The sequence below is a fragment of the Juglans microcarpa x Juglans regia genome, chromosome 3S (genome assembly GCF_004785595.1).
Source record: "Juglans microcarpa x Juglans regia isolate MS1-56 chromosome 3S, Jm3101_v1.0, whole genome shotgun sequence".
NCBI classification, from domain to species: domain Eukaryota; kingdom Viridiplantae; phylum Streptophyta; class Magnoliopsida; order Fagales; family Juglandaceae; genus Juglans; species Juglans microcarpa x Juglans regia.
In genome coordinates, this window is record NC_054599.1 from 16,678,720 (window position 1) to 16,700,092 (window position 21,373).

Below are 21,373 nucleotides of genomic sequence, written 5' to 3' on the forward strand. Positions count from 1 at the left end.
TTTTGGTGGGGATTCCCAAAAGACAAATCTCACAATATGACTCTTAAATCTTGGAAATCCATTTGTCTACCAAAAAAATTCGGTGGACTTGGGCTCAGATTGATGGAAAAAATGAACTAAACACTACTAGTAAAAACAGGATGGAAAATAAGCGAAGGACATAACGACTTGTGGTACCAAAATCATCAGATTCAAGCTTGTGGAAAGGTTTCCTCAAAACAAGAGATATTATCAAGAAAGGAAGATGCTACCAAATTCTCAATGGACTCTCGGTCAACATATGGTCAGATCCATAGATACCCTCTACGGAAAATTTCAAGCCAAAGCCAATTCAAGGTATGGACCAGATGTACCCATCCATCACAGTTTCGGAATTAATTACAAACAATCCATGATCATGGGATATGGCGAAAATACAAAGTCTCTTTTATCAGGAAAGTGGTGTAGAGATACAAAAAATCTCACTGACAACGATCTGACAGAGTCATGATAAAATTGTCTAGACACCAGCTAGCAATGGAAAGTTTTCGGTCAAAATTGCTTATCACAAAACACTTAGCAACCAGATTCTAGAAATGCAAAACACAATAAAGGAGCTTTTCAAACCTCTTTGGAGATTGCAAATCCATGACTGACACAATCTATTGACTTGGAAGCTATTATGGAATATCCTCCCCACCAAAAAAAGAATCAGCATTGTTGTATCTCAACTTGAGTCACTAGAATGCCCACTATGCAATCAAGCCGAAGACACTTTGCTACATCTCTTTGTGGAATGCCCAATAACCCGAATTCTATGGCAACAAAGTTGCTAGCCATTAAATCTAGCAAATCTTCCCATCAATTCCATATCAGACTGACTAGATAGAAATGATCATACATCTGGAACAAATGTTGGGGTTGCATGATGAAAAAATTCATCACTTTCAACTTTTTGCAGTGATTGTCATGGATTTTATATGGAGGCAGCAAAATGAATCTGTCCACAATCACACCTCAATATATGTGGAGCAAGCAAACAACCAATTGAGCCATATTTATGAAGATTATAAAAGAAGCATGGGAAAAGAAGTAGAGTAAGCCAGAAGAACTATGAATGCCTCCTCCTACATCTTTTCATAGCTTCTCTTTTGATGCAGCAGTCAGAAATAATTTCTCAGTGGCATTAGTCGTACGAAGAAACCACGATGGTGATATTCTCGAAATCAGAACAGAAAAAATTCAAACATCAAACCCACTTGTAGCTGAAGCTTCAACAGCTCTACTCGCTTCAAAAATGGTGATCCATCATAATCAAGCAATTATTGAAAGTGATGCCCAAAATGTCATCACAACAATAGAAAATTCTGATCTATTCCTGCTCTGGCAAATCTCACCCATTATAGCAAATATTCAACAGATTCTCCACAATCAAAATGTGTGAAAACTAGAAAAATCGATGTGCGCACTCAGTTACGCAATGGGCAACAACCAATCTAGTTGTTGGATGCCTATCCTTAGATAAGATTTCTAGATGTTTTCTATATATTGATAGTGAGAAAGACCTTCCCTAAACTCTTGTAATTTGTTTTATTCTATAATATGTTTGATTAGGAAAAAAAAAAAAAAAAAGCCATTGAATATTTGAGAAAAGAAATTCGCATTGTCAGTATAGTACTGTATGGTGATCATTACAACGCTTTCCAATGCGTTTATCAATATGCATCACTTCTTGGTGAGTCTCTCTCCATCTAATGAACTCCAGAAATGATGATAGAGCCATGTTAGAAAAGTAATTGGAGGTTGTTGTTTGTGTTTTTTATGAACAATATTTGATACCATATCTATGCAAAAAAATCTTGCTGTGGCATTAAAGGTTATTATAACTTTAACATGGCAAAAAAATTGTGCGGAGCTCCAAATTAATATACCATGCACAAGTGCTAGGGACAAATCACAAGTCCCAAATGTACAAGTCTCACGCAGTCACGCTTTTTCATGATGAGATCTACTTTTTTACAAAAACATCTTACCTCGCTTCAGTGCAATGCTTAAATTAATTCATTTCTTTTAGGATGGAATAGTTACTGTGTGGTAAATAACCATTCAGTACTTTATGGAGTTTATGATTTCAGATGTATATACGATTTATTCTTGGGCAGTTAGAAATAATATAAACTATCATTTATCTCTTGGTTATGATCAGTATGCCGCAGTCATTGGGATGACAGAATCTGTAACTCATTTATAAATAAATCTAATTTTTGTTATAGGTAATATCCCATATCTTGTTAAGAAAAGCTACATGATAATCCCGTAATTGTAGTGTTGAATCAAACACTTGGATTAACTATGACTGCGCATAATATAATCTACTGCATAGAGTCGTTTTTGTCTATTTTTTGTGCACTTTATTGATGTAATTGATCAAAATAATTATTTTATATTAAAAAAAATGACGCAGTTAATCACATTAGTGAAATATATAAAGAATATGCAAAAGTAACTGCACATAGCATTTTTGTAATATAATTAGAGTTGATCTTATAACTTGCACAACAAATAAACAAATTAATAAATGGCTTTTAATTAGCCTCTAATCATGATAAATTATATACAGAAGAGAAGAGTCAACAATCTTTTAAAACTTCAGTGTCCAATAATATTAATTGACTCTCAACTTAAATGACCAAATTCATGGTTATAAATGCATCCACCAATGTGTTGAAAGCTGGCTCAAAATTAAAACACTGAAAATTGAGGAGAAGAGTGCAAGAGATGTACAAGAAAGCCATGGGCCATGGCAACTCCCAATGTTTGGATCTAAGGCTCCAATTGTCAAATTCATATGGAATAATGTGACAGTATGTATCATCACTTCATCAAATAATAGGTTTGTCAGCTGATTTGAACTTCAGATCTTACATTTATAAAAGCCATCTATTTAAACTGAATACAGTTGTAAAGAGAGTTTAAAAAAAATGTTAATGTCTTATTACTCATGTAAATTTAAGAGTTTTTGGATGATTTTCTCTCAGATGGCTTGAGAGTTGACCTAGTTGCATCATTTTATCTTGGATATTGGTTTTCCAGCGCATGCTCCAATCACTCTTATGTATGATAGTCAAGCTGATTACATTGAGATGGCATCGAAGGATCTACTTGCAGACATGTGCTCAAAATCTTTATATCAGAACTGATTACACTTCATCTGTTCTAAGCTTGGCATTAGTTCTAGAGTTTAAGAAAAGTAAGAATGGGATAAGGGCAGTAGAATCTTGCATTTTACTCTCTATCATGGACCAAACCACCCCCAGAGCACCTTAAAGACCTACTGCAGGAACACATTGAGGAAGGAATTAAAGGAAATCAATCTGGAACAAATATCCAGGACTTCTATTTTTGAAGAAGTTTTAATAACTAACTTTAAGACAAAGAACAAAGATAACTTATACATGAATTTACTTTTTCTTTTATACAGATTAATAGGTACGTTCAGCAGCTTCCAACACCAATCACATGTTCTCATTCAAATCACTGCACTTAATGATGGAGGTGTAGAAGGGGGAGGTGGGGTGAATAAAAGAAAAAAGTCACCTAGGTCCAGAAAGCTCCATTGCTTCCACCACAAGTGAAGATTCTTCTATAAAACTTGAATATCTTTGAGGGATTTCAGAATATCCAAACCTTGGTGTCTCAACCTTCTGTGAGGCTTCCCACTTCTCAGCTAATCCATCCCCTTCCAACATTTTTAGTACTTCTGACATCTTCGGGCGGCAAGAAGGATTAAATTGAGTACATAAGAGGGCAACCTGAACAATTTCTTCCAACTCAACCCTGTCAAAATTGCTCTTTAGATCCTTGTCTACCATTTGACTTAGTTTCCCTTCCTGATGGAGCTTCTTGACCTGCAAAGGAGTTGCCATGCAGTGTAAGATGTATCTAAAGAAAGAGTGAGCAGACTAAGCCAAAGTATTTTCCTACTATTCCCCAATCATGGGAAGAATTGTTAGCTTTTATGCAGTGATGGAGGTTTAATTTCAAGAGCATGATACATCGCAAGTTTTTAAACAGTATCCTCCTCCTTTTAAGGAGCATGATATTTATCTTAGGAGAAATATGAAGAGTGCAAAACAAGTCCTATAAATAATTTCTTTGATAGTTAAGTCCTAGAAATAATTAAATAGCATTAAAAAATTATATGGTACTCCACTGTCATGATTTTTCATTCATGATCTGTGATTCCCAGCAGGGCCAGCACTTGCCTCACCCTTCTCTCTATTTTATGTGTTGAGGAAAGGTTCATTATTCAAATTATCAATTTTCTCTATGCAAACACTATTCTAAATTACCAAAACACCCAGAGAAAGATAGAGTTACCCAATCAAGCATTACACCCTTCTGGTTTACTGCTCGCCCGAAATCTATCGCCTTCTGACCTGTGATGAGCTCTAGGAGCAAAATCCCAAAGCCAAAGACATCAGTCTTTTCCGATGACTGGCCTGTTGACAAGTATTCTGGAGCAATGTGGCCAACAGTCCCACGCACGGCTGTAGTGACATGAGAATCTCTATGATCCAAAAGCTTTGCCAACCCAAAATCTCCAACAACTGCATCATAGTCTTCATCGAGCAAAATATTTGCTGCTTTGACATCACGGTGGATAATTTTTGGGTCACATTGCTCATGCAAATATACTAGCCCCCTTGCCGTGCCTAAAGCTATTCTCTTACGCCTTGTCCAGTCCAAAGTTGGCCGGCCATGAACATGATCTGAAAGAAAAGTACAAAATGATGTCATTAGTTTTGAGCTGTTGAAAATCCTGGATACTTACTAAACAATGGAGGGCTAAAAGGCCCACGGATTAATTGACAAATTAGCTAACATAGCCATCTTGACTGGAAAATAATAACAAAAAAATGAAATTGAGTGATTAGCAATGAGATTAATGTGTTGAGGAAAGTACCTAAGAAAAAAAATTAACGTTTTGAGGAAAGTGGTTCATCTAACAGACTTCTGATCAAACTTTTAAAAGGAGGGAAAAAGAAAAGCTTTCACACAGGACTTCTAAAGGCTATTATTCGATGCATGCACATAAATTTGAGCAGCAGTAAATAAGAATGCTAAGTTTTATAAACGAAAAATTACAGAATTTTAAAATTCTGGATGATTATGTAACATTTCATAAGACATTTCCAGTGTAGTGATGGAAGTCTGGACCAATCTGGTAGTTCAAAAGTACACGGTGTTGGAAGCTAGATAGGCTAGAAAGATTATAGAATGCCAAGGGGAACCATTATGCAACAAGGTAGCATTAGTAGTAAATTAATCGTGGGCATTGGAAGCAATCATTATGGCATTTGAAGATGCTTGCAAAGAATTGATAGCTGAGGTGATGCGTCCCCCCTAGGCCAGTGCAACAGGAAGTGGGATGTTTGTTGTTTCCAGCTGAAACCATGGTTGAAGAGGTAAAAACCAGTAGTGGATAAGGATTTAGAGTTGCATGGGTGCAGCAACTTTTGTTCCATGCATTAGATGTGGCCAAAGTTTTAACAATTCTAAGGTTAGAAAGATATACAAGCAAGGATCAGAAAAATAACCAACAACTAGTGTTCTATTAGCTAACCTCTTAGCCGAGAGGCTACACTTCCATTGGGCATATAGGGGTAAACAAGGAGCCGCTCATTCTCAGTCGAACAGAACCCACAAAGCCTGAGAAGATTTCGATGAACAGCCAAACTTATCATCTCAACTTCTGTCTGAAATTGAATTTCACCAGCAGCTGCATTAAAGTCCTTCAGCCTTTTAACTGCCACCAGAGTTCCATCGTTCAAGCATCCCTTGTATACAATCCCAAAACCACCTCTCCCTAGAATATTCTTTGAGCTGAAGTGGTCAGTTGCAGCTCGAAGCTCCTTAAATGCATACCTTTTCAAATGGCCAAGGCATACCTCCGGGTCATATTGATCTGCAACTGAGAATGCAGCAATATTCAGAAAATCAGAAAACAAAACCCTTACATGCAGCAGACCAGATTCATAAAGAGTTCGTAAAGAAAACAGTATAATCCCAAATCAATAATTTCAGTAGATTCAGTATGACACTAAAATATGGGATTTACAGCTTCAACTGTAACTTTATCGTAAGGGGGTGCAAATGGTCTTGAAATTGGTTTTTGACAACTAGATTTCTCTCTCTTGCTCACTATGGACTAGAGTTCTATCTTTTTCTTGATTGTAGCAACAGTATACTATATTCCTGATCACTGAAGCAACGACTCCAATTCTCATTTCTGTGTTCATGTTGGCTAATTCCCACTATGATTAAATGCCAAGGTTCTAGAACAGTAGCTATTCCAGCAGCTCAAAATGCTTTCACTACCATGTGGAATAATTATAGAGAGAATAATACTCAGCCACGATAATGTTTCAGAAAACTGAAAATGCTATTAGAAATCACGAGATCAAACAAGCAACTACAGATGAAATTCCATTAAAAGGCCTCAGGATGTTAAATATACTCCATGTTAGGGCACCCACAGAAATTAGTGATGTAATTATAGCAATGGTCCCAAGTTCAAAAGTCCAAACCTGAGTGCATGTTTTACCCCATTATTAAATATTCCAATTAAAGAAAGTCTAGCTCACATATAAGAGGGAGTGCCACATGTATTAATTAAATTATTAAATTCACTTCCTTCCATCAGGTTAAGTTTTTTGGACAATTGGTGATAAGACTTGAATTTGACAAACATCATGTCCAATACAATGTGAATCATAATCTCGCGCATGGATACAAAAATGAGAGCTACAGCACAATCTGTCTTAGTGATGCTTATACACTAAGAAATGGAAAACAAAGAATAGGAAGCAACTAACCATTGACATCAAAGAAAATCTGCTGGTTGTGTCTGTATCGCCACCAAACAACTAACCCAACAACAAGAATGATGAAAAAAACAGCACCAAAACTTGCTCCAAAAGCAATCGCCACATTGTGGCTTTTTCTTTCGGAGTCTGATTGTCCTAAGAAACAAGAAATCAGATCCAAGGCATGTCAGAAAAATGCAGTAGAGAATCAAGCTGAGATAGAAAAAATAACTATATAACACGGTCATAAACACCTTTTAGCTCATCTGGGGGGAAGGACAGTGGCTCTGGAATGACAGCAGAACAATTGTTTTCAGCCTTAGCCCCGCAAATTAAAGGGTTACCGAAAATTCTGAAAGAGGAATAGCAAGAGAATGGCAACTATTACAATTACAAACTTCTTGATAGAAACTCAGCATTGATAGAAAGTTGGAAAAAATAGCTCACTTGAAAGTTCTTGCTGGTATTTTTGGCAAGGTACCACTGAGATTGTTAAAGGAAAGATCCCTACATGTTCAAATTATAAAAGTGAATAAATACTTCTTATAAAATATGTGGATGGAAGAGTAAATTACCGACTGCAAAGGACAAGTACTTACACGAGAGTAAGACCTTCAATATTGGACAGAGACTCAGGACAGGATCCAGAAAGGCTGTTATTGTTTAACCTCCTGACTTGCTCAGAAACAATGTTAAAGCTATTAGAGTTCCAAAAGCTAAACAATTAAGCATGTAGGAAATTGCACAATGTACAATTCGAGTATGTTGGACCACAAGAACAGTATGAAGGTTATGAAACTTACAAATAATTCAGGTTCTTGAGGCCCCCCAAGGAACTAGGTATATCGCCATTGAATGTATTGTTGGAGAGATCTAACGTCTGAAGCTTCTCCAACTTTCCAATGGTAGCAGGAATTGGACCTGAGATATCATTGTTCTGCAGCAGCCTACACAATTTAAAACCACGATTTAAGATTCAACTTAAATTTTGTAGCACTACCCAATTATCTTAAGCGGAAGAAAACTTGGTGTGACGATTTGAAAAGTAAATTAAGACCAGAAACAATCAACAAAATAGACGTTATACCCAACTGCCAAGAAAAAACGAAGTCAACTTCTAAGATCAGTGATAAAGTTGTAATAACTTACACAGATTGCAAGTTACTGAGGTTTCCAATCCCCGGTGATAAGGTCCCGGACAAGCTCTGGCTTGGCAATCCCCTGTGAGCAAAAACAAAAAAAAGTTCAGCTTTTCTTTGACGAAAATCTATAGGAAGATGCTGGCAACTTTCGAAGGGACTAAAAAACCTACAAAACGGATACATAGCCATCGGCAGAACAAGTAACCATCCTCCAGCTACAGGGATCTACGGAATTAATATCCCAATTCTCCAGAACATTATGTGGATCAAAAAGCCCACTTTTAATGGCCATCAAAGCTACAACTGTGGAAAGTTCAGGGGAAAATAGAGAACGTGAAGTATCCGTGTATGAAAAAAAGAAATTACAAAAATAAAAACAAAACAAAAAAGTGCTCTGAAGCCTCAACTGCAGAGTAAATTCTTTATCCATCCATTATTTTCAATTCACCCAACGGGATTTCTTTTCTTTAGGGAAAAAATTGTGGAAGAAAGAGAAAGGAGTTCAACTGAAGATAATCCGAGAACTGACCTTCATAGTTTATACCAGCTGGAGAAAGAGTAGCAGAAGAAGTCTCCATCAATGCTAGAACCAGCAGACCAACTTTCCAGAGCATGAAACTATTTCTTGCCATACTCTATTCACGGTAACACTAAAAACTTCTACCTTCTTTGCTCAACCAGTATCCATCGATGGAAAGACCATAACCAATACGAACACAAGCCATTCTCAAATGAACTTATTTCTTAAAACTTCCCTTATTCAAACAAAAAGCTCAAAATCAGAAAACCAGACCCACCATTACCAAAAACGGAAGACAGTGGCGCTATCTGTCTGTTAGCCTTTACACTGACAAACAAAACTCAGTTACTAGTAGATAAAGCTTAAAGAAACGAAAGACCCAGATGCTAGTATAACATGACCACAAAATACCCAGCTCGGAAACAGAGGACTTCGAATCAAACCGAGTGGGATGGGCACCGAATGAGCTGAGACAAACAGCAAAAGAAAAGAGAATTTTCTCGAGAATGCAAGCGAGCAAACATCTAACCCTGAAATTCTGAGATCCTAGAGATCTGGGAATGCCGGATGTGATTTCTATTTGTTTTGGGCAATCCCCACAAATTCCATGTGAGTATACTGTTGGTCTCTACTAGCACTGCTCAGCTCTGCTCTGCTCGTCCCCCGTGCTTCCCATACCATTATCTCCTAGTCGGCTAGTTCTCTCGCACGCGCACACAAAAAAAAAGAAGAAAAAGATTAATGATAATCACTCACGAAGATAGAACCAAACACGCAAAGGCCAAAACAAAATGCCAAAGTCGACACAGATACAGATGTAGACCCATTAACGAAAATTTCATGCTTTTTGGAAACGCAATGAGGCAGTGAAAACTGAAAATGTGTTTGGATTGCTTATGGAAAGGGAGAAAAAAAAAAAAAACAATGTGCGTAAAGTTAAAAATGCAGTGATTGGACTGAAGAGATGTGTGGGATTGAACAGTGAGAGAGGGAGAGAAGAACAAGAAGAGGATGTCCCTGGGCAAAGAAATTGCAGGGTGAAAGTATTTTGTTGGAAGTGGCAGGTCACGTGCTTGGATTGTCTTGGGTCTCTGTCGGCTTTTTGGCTTCATTTTTTTATTCTTAAGGTTTTAAATAATCACATTCTGTTAAAGTTTCTGCTGTCCCATGGCCCCCACATACCTCTCTCAAATGTGCCAATTAATTTTTTAAATCTTTTCGTATTCACTATTTACAGCAGCTTAACGCCGTTTAGCAAACGAACCATAAAATAACGAGTGGGGCTACTATGCCGCTACCGCCCAGCGGTTTTTTTTTTTTTTTTTTTAATATATTTAAATATTTCTAAAAAATAAAAAAATATATCAATATACTTAAAATCACTTCCTTAATTACTAAGTAAAAAAAAAAATCAAATAAGACGGCACAATAGTTTTACTCTAAAATAACCGGTAACCAATTGGTACGAGTTGGGCTTCGAGATCAGGAGTTTGAATAAGGACGTAAGTTGAAATTATTTGTAGTAATAAAGTTCAACTTTACTACAAGTCTAACTTTTAGACTACAAAATAGGTTTTAGATTAATTGGATAATTTAGTAGTTTTGTAGTGACGGGCTCATCTTTAAAGCAGTAGCTATGGTTTAAATCGAACATTTTACAGTAAGAAATGACTCCTATAGTCATGCCCAATGAGGATTGCAACACTGGTCACTCCGCCTCCCCTTTTCAAACAAAAATCATAAAATATTAATAATAAAGGGAATGTTTGGGAGCAAATAAGAAAAATTATCACTTCATCTCAAAAATTTTTATAATTTTATTTTTAAACATCATTTAAAGAGAAAAAAAAAAAAACAATCTTGAACACACCACTAGATTCAATGTTGCATGTCTCTGGACTTTTTCTTTCGTTTCTAAATCTTATCTATAATTTTAATAGTAAAAAATTTTACGTTAATTTTATGTATTCCTTTATGTATTTCATTAAAATATTGGTTGCATCATTTTTTTAATATAAAATAATTATTTTAACTAATCACATTATTAGAGTGGGGAGCACTCTCATTGGATTAGCCAAAAGTTAAATCTAATGAGTATTTAGCTATTAGAGAGTAAAATATGCTCACATTAGATTAGCCAAATTTCATTTGAAATTTAGTTACAATGACTTTCAAAAGTTTTTTTAAATTTGAAGGTTACTGTACATCCATCAAATATATATTTTATTAATTATTTCTCTTTCTCTTTCTCTCTATCACATATTTTATCACAATTGATATATTAAATTGAGTTAGTGATATATTAATTTAATAAGAATATAATTATTAATTAATATATAATAGGTAGAATAGTAAAATATGATAAAATAGAATAAATTAATAATTAAAAAAATTACATATTTTTGAAATTATTAGTTATTCATTACTATATAATGAATAAATGTATAATCTAATGTGGAGATTTGATGTAAATAACTAAAATCAAATTCATCTTATATTATTTTATTATTATACAATGAAAAAATACATATTCCAATGTGGAGATTTATGTTAAGGGAATAGCTAAAAGTCAAATTTATCTTACATTCATAAAAAATATATTTTAACTTTAGCTAATCCAATGAGAGTGCTTTAAGAAGTATACAAAATTGACTGTATGTAACAGAACTCTAATAATACTATTATTATTACTTAATTCGGTTGTTAGGAAGATGTTATTGAATTCTGCCATTTACAAATTGACATATATACATATTGTCACCTCTACGCAATACTGATATTTGCGTTTGAATGTTGAACTGAATTGAGTTGAGATGATAAAATATTGTAGGAATATTATTTTTTAATATTATTATTATTTTAGAATTTGAAAAAGTTAAATTGTTTATTATATTTTATATTGAAATTTGAAAAGGTTGTAATGATGAGTTGAGATAAGTTAAGAGGAGTTTAGTTACCAAACGAAGCCTGCATAAATAAAGAAGCATAGAAATAATATTTTTTGAAAGAGAAAATATATTTATAAATTATATTTTTTATCCATCCAACATATCGCTAATGTGATATCAACAATGCTAAAAAATGATTGATATTTTTTTTTTTTTAAGGCTATAATAAATCTCACTATAAATAGAGTATTAAGACATTAATTTACGTATAGCAAAACTCTTTAAAAAAAAAAAAACAACAACAACCATTGATCTATCAAGTTTTCCTTATTTTATAATTCATTTGTATTTATATAGAGTATAGACATAAATTTTGTTGCAGGAAAAAGATCCCAGCCCGGATATGATTGATCCAACAGACAGTAGAGTGACAGCTGGCGGTAAGAGCTTACCGCCAAATTTTGCATATTTCTTTAATTTTAAAGTTTTTTTTATTTTTTTAAGAAAAGAAATTTAAAATAGGAAGGGAGGGAGAGAGGATGGGGGTGTTGGCGGTGGGGGTGCGTGCGAAGGGTATTTGTACTGTTAGCCGAGTTGTTATTCTTTGTTGGATAGCGTGAGAGAATCTCCAAATATGCGCCCACCGTAACATATGCCGTATGTAGGGGGTAAATAATTCGGTCGGGACCCACAAAACTGCTTCGGTCAAGATAGGATCGGACCGAATTACGGACCGGTCAGTCTCTATCTTAAAATATGTAGATCAATGACATTCGGTTCGATCTTAGAGTTTATAAATTTTAAATTAGACCGGACCAAATCGTGCTCCTGTATATATATATTTTTAAATATTTTTAATAATTTAATATATTATTTTTTTATAATAATTTTATAAGTTAATAATATAATTTTTATCTAATTTATTATTATTGAGCATATAAAATAAAAATAATATACGTTATCAATTAATAATAAATTATAAATCATTTGATAATTTATGTCATTATATGTAAATAGTTAATATATAATACATTTATACATACTCTACTATTTACACTTAATTAAAATAATTAAATAGTTTTTTTTTAAATATCTAAGTTACAAACAAACATAAATATTCTATATACAAAGAAAGTTTTCCCCTCCTCGCTATGCTCGTCTCCCCTAAAGGAAGATACAACTCTTCCCTATGTACGATGAATGTATAATGAAGATGCATTTTATACATTAATCATATATAAAATGTATGATATTATTAATAATTATACATACTAAAAAGTAAAGTCTAATTTAGTGAGTAGTAACTATCAACATCATAAATATATTTATAATAAAATATTTTTTTAATGAATTAGTTACATAATCCACATTAATAATTTACTTAATTTTAATTTAGTAATTTAAATAATTTTTTTATTAATTTATCTGAAAAAAATAAAAAAATAAAATAATTAGGTCGGACCGGACCAGACCGATAGCTATCGGTCTGGTCTGGTCCCTAAGGATGTTCGATCCAGTCTGGGGAAAATGATGAACTAATTTCGGTCCATCACCAAACCAAACCGGACCGAACTGGACCGATTTACAGCTCTAGCCGCATCCCTTGCCTTTCACTTCCTCCCCTTCTTACTTCCGGTCAAACTTAAACATAAACGAAGTTGTTGTCTAATTTTCATTCTTTTAGAGAAGTACTTAATATATGCAATATTGCACAGAGAAAATCTTCTTTGTAGCCGGTTTACTAGAAGCACACCACACACCCAAGCCAAACCCGATCCATCATTGCACCAGCTCACGGTTTAATTTTACTCCATCCCCCTTTCCTTGTTATGCACTCTCCCTCTCTCAGCGAAAAATACTCCCTTTCAAAAGTGAGGATATTTTCTCCCTCCCTCCCTGAGTTCAAGGATCTGGCAGCACCTAACAAGATCTCGAGCTTCGTTGGGAAGAGGAAGCAGATCCAAGGAGTGAGGTAAAGGAATGCGGGGGATATGGGTAGTCGGAGTTAAGGATCATGACAGTAAGGCCTGCTCCCTCCCTCCCTCCCTGAGTTCAAGGATCTCGGCAGCACCCAACAGGATCTCAAGTTTCGTTGGGAAGAGGAAGCTAGGGCTGTACAAGAAATTGAGAAATAGACCTAGACCGACTCAGACCGGCTGTCAGAGCTCAGAACCAGCCAGAGCCGATGGAGAATCGGTTGGCGTGCGGCAGAAAATAGAATAAACCAATATCGACATGTTCAGCGTCGGTTTGAACCTGTTTCAAACTGCTAAACAGGCTGATTAAAGAAATGTTATTTTTTTTTATATATATATATTATGTACTCAAAATGATGTTGTTCTGCTTAAGTTTAAGCCTTTAGTTGTGTTTTAAACACAATTGAAACGACGCAGCGTCGTTTTATTCATAATGTATTAAAAAAAAAATTAAGTAGAACGACTTCGTTTGGTCTAAAAAAGACATCATTTCGAAATTAGGTCGTCTTTTTCGTCAAGCTTCTTCTTCCCAGAGCCGCGATTCATTTCTCATCCTCGCTCTATCTTCTCTACAACACTATCTCTCTCTACTCTCTTAAACGAAGCTCGCCGATAAACCGACTGTGAACTGCCAGAGAATTGCCGGTGTTTCTCCTCCCCATCGACTGGTTTCGGCCGATTTCCTCCCCCGAAAATGAAGCATCGATCGGCGTCGGTTTTGTCCCAAAACTGCGCCAATGGGGTCGGTTTTCTCCCCTAGAGGAACCGGATCGAGGAGTGAGAGAGGCAAAGGAATGTGGGGGATCTGGGTGGTCGGAGTTCAGGATCATGGCAGTGAGGCCTGCTCTCTCCCTCCCTCCCTCCCTGAGTTTAAGGATCTTGGCAGCTTCCAACAGGATCTCGAGCTTCGTTGGGAAGACGAAGCGGATCCAAGGAGTGAGAAAGGCAAAGGAATACGGGGGATCTGGGTGGTCGGAGTTAAGGATCATGGCAATGAGGTTTGCTCTCTCCATCCCTCCCTGAGTTCAAGGAACTCGGTAGCACCCAACAGGATCTCGAACTTCGTTGGGAAGAGGAAGCAAATCCGAGTGAGTGAGGTAAAGGAATGCGGGGGATCTAGGTGGTTGGAGTTAAGGATCATGGCAATAAGTTTGTAGACTGTCTCTGAACGTGGTGATGATCTCAGGATGGTGTTGTGAAGCCAAGAAAACATGGTGAATAAGAGAAACAAAGAAATGACGGAAGGAAGATGAAGGATCTCTGCATGGGTTTACTAGAATGGCGCGATATGGGGAAGGTGGCTGATCAATGTTCTTTGTGATGGTCCGAACACTTTCATGTGGTGGTTGATGGTGGGTGACATCAGTTTTTCATTTCTTCTATTGCTGAAATCCATGTCACTGCTGTTTCGACTTTTTATTCCTATTACTGCATAGTGGTGGTGTGAATGGGAGAAACTAAGAGGTGTTTTGTAGTGCTACTGAGGTGATTCCCTGAGGTGTTTGACTTCCTAAAATAGAGGCTCTCGAGTTGCATGTAGCGATGGTGCAATGGTTCTGACAGTGGCTTTGTCTCTCTCTCTTAACCCTTTTTCTTAGCAACCCCAGATAGTGGGGCGAGATTGGCAGAGAGGAGAACACAAGGGAGGGAAGATGCGAGAGGGAGGGGCAAAAATTTCAAATGCATAATGGGAGAGGCAAGATTGAAATGTGTGTTTAGAAGGAAAAAAACATGTCAGCAAGTGTGCGGTGTGTCATGAAGTATGCAGTTGTAGCAAAACTCCATTACAAAAATGTAATTATAAATAATAAGATGAATGAATTAAAATATTATTTTAAAAAAAAAAAACTTTATTTTCCTTCTATTGTGAATATGGTATTCTATTGTCACATCACCAATACTAATTTAAATTTTTAATATATTTCATACATTTAAAGTGAACACGACATGAAATAAGTAAATTTAGATTTAATATAGATGAATTTAAGTCAAATATTAATGTATGTGGCACAGAAGCCAAAAACCGTGCTGAAGTGAATGCTGAATACATGTAATAGTTATATTACATTCTAACATCAACAAAGACATAAAACTATGAGACACGTGACACAATCTTAGACATGTGGCTTGTGAAACCCATAGCATGATCGTCGGTCTAGATACGTGGCCACTGAGACCAACATGAGTCGCATCGTGGGTCTTTGATCTATAGCCATTCTGATCTCGCACTCTTAGATCCATTGCCTACGTCAGATTTGTTGTCTATTTAGGTTGGATTTGTAATTTTTTGTAGGATGGCTTACCGTTTATGCAATTTATGGGTTGGATTGTGGGATTTTGGGTTGAATGGCTCATGTGTTGCAATTAAGACGAATGAGTAGACCGTAGTTATATCAATCTGTCCGCTCGTTTAGTGAGCATGGGCGGATTGAGGATGACTATATAGCCACCATGTTCAGGCGGGAATGGTATAGGGAGAGTGGCTACTCCTTATGTATTTCGCTTTTCAAAAAGACCATGAAAAAAGAGAGTTATAATTACTTCAAATGGTGAACATTTTGGGGGGTTCATTATAGAGAAGAGGGTTTGAAACTTGGTAAAAAGAGCCAGATTTTATAATTCATTTTACAATTAATACAATAACAAAAAATCTATTCATCATCTTACATATCACACACCATAATTTTTTTGTTTATTTTTTTCTCTTATCAAATGTGTAATATATGGATGATGAGTAGAAAAATTCAATTAGTTTATAAAAAATAAAACCAAAAAATATTTTTAAAAAATTAAAAAAATAAAATAAAATATGATGTGTGGTGTGTGAGATGATGAGTAACAAAACTCATTAGATATAGTCATAGGATCTATTTATATATATAAATTGTTTCATCTTATCTTATCATTATAATTTTTTTAAATTTTTATATAAAATATAATTTATTTTAATAATAATTTATTTAATTTTTAATTTTTACATAAAATTATATCATTTACTGTCTAAACGGTACTTTAACGAAAGAATGCAGGACTTATTTGTGGTAAAATTGCATAAATCATTGCACTTTTTCTTAAAGAGATGCAAAAGAACACGTGGCATACAAGAATTCAATAGCCCGCTAATTATGTCGCTCCTAAATAAAGAAATAATAAGGTAGAAAGAGAAAGAAATATATATTTTTTTAATAGAATGAATATCCAGCAATATAACCCCACGGGTCACGCCCCATTGGGTATGTTTGTCACTTTGGAAAAACTGAATATTCTCCAATCTATTATTAATTTTAAAACATTTTTTTTTCGCATTCATGGGAGTGATGATACACAATGCTCTAAGCATTCTTACAAATATTAAATTGCACGAAAACTTTAGCAACCAAAATCGAGATTCTAAACCCAAATCTAAGTGGATTTTGGTCTGCTCAAACAAAAAAGTTATCTTTAATAAACCTTTACTATAAAAAAGTTATTTTTATTTATTTCATAATTCTATATATTAATATTAAAAAAAAATTATTTATAAGTTGAGATATGGATAATATTTATAGTAAAATACTTACACAACATAATTTAATTTTAAAAAAAAATTTTAAAAATTTAAATCTGACAATCAAATCTTACTATTTAAGTGATATACTGATGATGTACATTATACAACCGGCTTGAGAATATAATAATTTTTTCAAATACGAGTTGATCTAATGATTAATGTCTATTATCATATCAGTATAGATAATAAAAATAAGATGAGAGTGCAGTATGCGACACCACGATCCGGACATTGCTTTCGGTTGAAGACCATGAGTCGAGGGGACCGGAACTAAAACAAGAGATAGTAGTAAAAGAGAATAGAAAGATTGAGAATGAATGATGAAAATACATTGTACCACATAATTGTGTGGCGTTTTGGATTGTTGATTGGGAAAATCTTAGTCTAGTCCAACATGGTTGTTGCTCTTCATGATTCGGTGATACTTTTTTTAAAGCTTTTGATCTGGCGAAAAGGGACGGTAAAGAAGAAAAAGCTAACTTTGGATGATGATAAAGAACTCCCAAAAAGAATACAAGAAAGTGGACAAACTTGGGTAGGCCCAGCACGTTCAGTCTATATGTATGTATATATGCACGTACAGAGAAAGTAGCCCATCAGTCAGACTTTCTGTTTTTTTTTTTTTTTTTTTTTTTTTTGTCTGATAATTTTATTATAATAATTCAAAATATTATGATTAAGGGTTTTGTTATACATTATCAATTGTTTACATCATATACCTTACATATAATGTGATTTTTTTTTTTTTTCATACGGTGTGAATGTTTTTTATAGATTGTAAGATATTTTTTATAAGATATGAGGTGTGAGATGGTAAATAGTGACCGATGAAAAAAGATTTTATATAAAAAAAAGGAATTTGGGACTAATGGAGTGGCCTATCTCCCATGTTCTCTTGGCTTGTAAACAATTAAAGTGAGAGAGTGATAGATAGATAAAAGGATTCCTACACGGTTTATGGCTTTCTAAGTAAATTTTATAGACATTATTAAATGCTCAGTAAATATTATGGGATATATTTTAAACAAGGTTTTGACATAAAATTTTGAGACATTGATATCTTAAGAGTAATGTTTGATATAATTATGAGTTGGACAAGAGCCGCACACTCTTTTTAAAAAAGAGTATAGTTTACTATTAAAAAAATTAATTTTTTCATATAAATTTTATATTTACTTACATTTAAAAAAAATACATGACATTTACACAATCTACATTAACAAATATGATTTCTCATCTTATAAATAGTTTTGGGAGCATATGAGATCTAGGGTGGGGAAAAAAAAGGTGATTTCCTTGTGGGGCCATGAGTAAGAAAGTTGAACAAGATGTTGCTAAAGTGGGCCCATTTTTGTAGTCATGGAGGCAAGGGGAATTGGAAAACCAACTGCATGCTTACACCAACTGGGAGTGTTTTCCTTGTTTGTTAGTTCTGTTTAGGTTAGTATTGGTAGCAGACATCAGAATTCTGAGGTTGCATTTCTATTTGCAAAACTCCCAGTGGAGAGAAATTAAGTGACAACTACTCAACAGAAAAATGGAAGTAAAAGATCACATCTTTCTTTCTTTCTTTCTTTGTTGGGTTCCCAACTTCTAATGAAATGGTGATGCAACACTGACCTGTTCGTTTGTTTTGGTGGGTGGGTACGTACGTAGCGTCGTAGTCTTCGGTTTTTGATTGGTTCAGGCCTTACGAAAAGGATCCGTGAGGCTTTCAAAGGCCCACACACTCGCACACACCCTGACAAGCTCAAGGTTGTCTGTCATACTTCATTGGGCTCATGGCCCAGATCCTATCTTCTTAAACTCATGGTGATGCAATCAATGTCATCCATGGCATAGAGGAGCTTAGAAGACGTGAATGATTTGGGGAATCGTCGCGCAAAAATATCCCAATCCGAAAGTTTGCTCGAGTGAGACTCTATTGATCGAGATTTGCGATTATAGCTTTATTTTTAGTGGAGTTTTAACTTTTAATCCTATTTGATGTGAATTGAGCATTTAAAACATCTAGAGATTTGTTTTGGCTGACCAGATTGTTAGTTTTAATAACTGGTTTGCTTTCAAGATTAAAATTTAAAATTTTGAAAACTTATAATCTAATTATTACAATTTTTTTTTTAAATTATCACATAAAATAAAGTAAATAATTTAATTTTTTTAAATTCTAAAATAAAAATAATATTAAAACTTATTCTAATAATATTTAATTCAACTTTTTAATTTTAATCTCAACTTATCTCTAAAAATAAACGAGAAAAGACTTCAAATTGATTTACAAAAAGATTAGGCTTTTAAAAAGAGTTGTAGTAAGATTGTCTTTAGGATTTTTTATCTTTTTATTTTTATTTTTACTATTTAAAGCCTTTGAGTGCACCTATATAAAAGGGCAACTCGTAGGTTAATGTTTAGGTATTGATTATTATGGATCAAAGTTCCCTTAAGTTCTTGTTCAAATCAAAAGATTTCAAATGGGAGAGAAATAGACACAAAGCGCGTTTCGCAACATTTATAGCTAATTTATGCTGCCAATATTTGTACGAGCAACAATAAAAATTATTAGACCAATTTTATTTGTCTTCCTCTTTCCCACTTAAGGTTCTCAAGTTTTGGGTTAGAACTTAGGAATTAGGATCTTTTTCGATTATTATTATTTGAAATGTAATTGAAATGCTCTTTGAGAGGGGATTTTTCTATGTCATGTGATTTTAAAATTTGTTTATTTTGATTTTATGGAATGAGATTTATTACTCATCATCCCCACACACTACACACCACACACCGCACTTATATATATATATATATTGATTTTATTCTTTCTAAACTAATTGAATTTTTTTACTTATCATCTATATATTATACATTTGATAAAAAAATAAAAAGTTATGTATAGTGTATTGTGTATGAGGACGATGACTTGAATTTTTCTAAGAGTTATATGATCTTCGTGAAACAAATTTTGTTTCTACGAGATGTGTTGTGCCTACATCATTAGATCTCGAGTTAATGATAGAGGACAAATTCTTTCAAACTTGGAGAGAATGTAGGATCACATTGTCATCCAAGACATACATTAGGAGTTAGAAAAGGAAGGAAAAAAAAAAACTCAATTCAAGAGTTAAATGTACTTTTTTTTTTTAAGGAAATAAGTTTCATTCATTCATGAAAGCTGTGATTGATACATATAGGGAAAAACTCAGATTACAAACTAACTACTCACGATTGAGGCTCTACCAATACATAAATTCCTTTATGATTGATATTGTCTTAACGTCTAGAACTCTTTACAGACAAACAGTCTGAGAGACCACACTCTACCTAAAGTAGAGACTTTAAACCCCACCCTCCATAGGAGGAGGAGATTTTCACTTTATGGACAAAATGTCCAAGATACTATTTCTTTTTTATTATTAACCTAAAACAAAGGATACAAAAGAGAATGTAAATGATACATGAGAAAATAGCGAAATACTGGTTGGAAAATTGTATATCCGCATTTTCAACTTTAGAGGAAATAAAAAAAGCAAACACAGGATTGTGGTGGCGTGTGTCCCTGGAAGTACAATGGACAGTCGAGTTAGAAGAAATTAATGGCCCTAGTCCCAGAAATGTCGAGCGTGGCTACGATAGAGCTACCCTTGCGGTGGCGCGTGGATGTTAGGATAACACTTTGGACCGCGTGTGTGGCTCAAGCGCCGCTTTGTTCAACGAGATTCTTTGCCTGTCTGAAGGATCAACGCTTTGGGAATCTTGCGGTGGGGTGCGTGGTGGTCGCCGGGCTCCGGAGAATAATAGATCGGCATTTCACCCTACTTTAAAAGAAAAACACACAAAACTATAAAAAATAAAAGAAAAAACTAGAGAGAAAAGAGAGGAGGGAGGGAGGAGCCGAAGCTCCAACCCCCTCCTCTAGTCTTGGTGTTTTTAGGGAGGCTACTCTAGAAAAAAATGGAGAGAGCGAGAGTTGTGCCATGGCTTCACAAAATTTTGTCAAAGTTCCTCTTTAGAGTTAAATGTACTTAAAAGTTAAATACAAACACTTTTCAATTTCAAGTCATTAGATTTTTTTATTTAATAATTACTTAATCATTACAGCTTTCATAAACTTTCAATCAAAACATAAAAAAAAAAAATCAATTTTTTCAAATCCTAAAAAAAAAAATTATATTCTAACAATATTTTAACTTTATAATATTTTTATTCAACTTTTTCTCTTTCAGTTTCTAAAATCCAATAACACATCTTAACTCAAACCCATTTTACTACTATTCATAAATTATTTTATTTTTAATTAAGCAAATTCTGTTTCCATAGCATCCACTGCAACCGCTCTGGGAAATATTTTTAAAATAATTATATATTATATTTATTATTAATATTATTTGGAGATTTATTTCGAAAGTTATAAGTTGTTTTGAAAATAGAAGAGTTATAAAGAAATGGGTCTAC

At 34.4% G+C, this 21,373-nt stretch overlaps 1 protein-coding gene across 2 annotated transcripts; it reads right to left on the reverse strand.

Annotated features, from left to right (window-relative positions):
* Positions 1-3,338: 3,338 nt before the first annotated feature.
* LOC121258581 (protein NSP-INTERACTING KINASE 3-like) lies at positions 3,339-9,484 on the reverse strand. Of its 2 annotated transcripts, none has more exons than XM_041160121.1 (11): positions 8,520-9,484; positions 8,161-8,293; positions 7,998-8,069; positions 7,652-7,795; positions 7,448-7,519; positions 7,296-7,355; positions 7,103-7,200; positions 6,858-7,004; positions 5,606-5,947; positions 4,360-4,751; positions 3,339-3,887 (listed from the first exon to the last, which is right to left on the reverse strand). In XM_041160121.1, the coding sequence occupies exons 1-11, from the start codon at positions 8,620-8,622 to the stop codon at positions 3,573-3,575; spliced, it is 1,878 nt and encodes a 625-aa protein (XP_041016055.1). In that variant the 5' UTR covers positions 8,623-9,484; the 3' UTR covers positions 3,339-3,572. The 2 variants fall into 2 exon arrangements, with proteins under 2 accessions (XP_041016055.1, XP_041016054.1); XM_041160120.1 differs by having other exon boundaries at positions 5,606-5,953; positions 8,520-9,480.
* Positions 9,485-21,373: the final 11,889 nt, after the last annotated feature.

Excerpts from the sequence above, each read along its gene's own strand:
- LOC121258581 (XM_041160120.1), bottom strand. The coding sequence starts at position 8,622 with ATGGCAAGAAATAGTTTCATGCTCTGGAAAGTTGGTCTGCTGGTTCTA. Across the intron at positions 7,796-7,997 it reads CTCAGTAACTTGCAATCTGT|GCTGCTGCAGAACAATGATA; the intron begins GTAAGTTATTAC and ends TAAATTGTGTAG. Across the intron at positions 7,520-7,651 it reads CTCAAGAACCTGAATTATTT|GAGGTTAAACAATAACAGCC; the intron begins GTAAGTTTCATA and ends TGAGCAAGTCAG.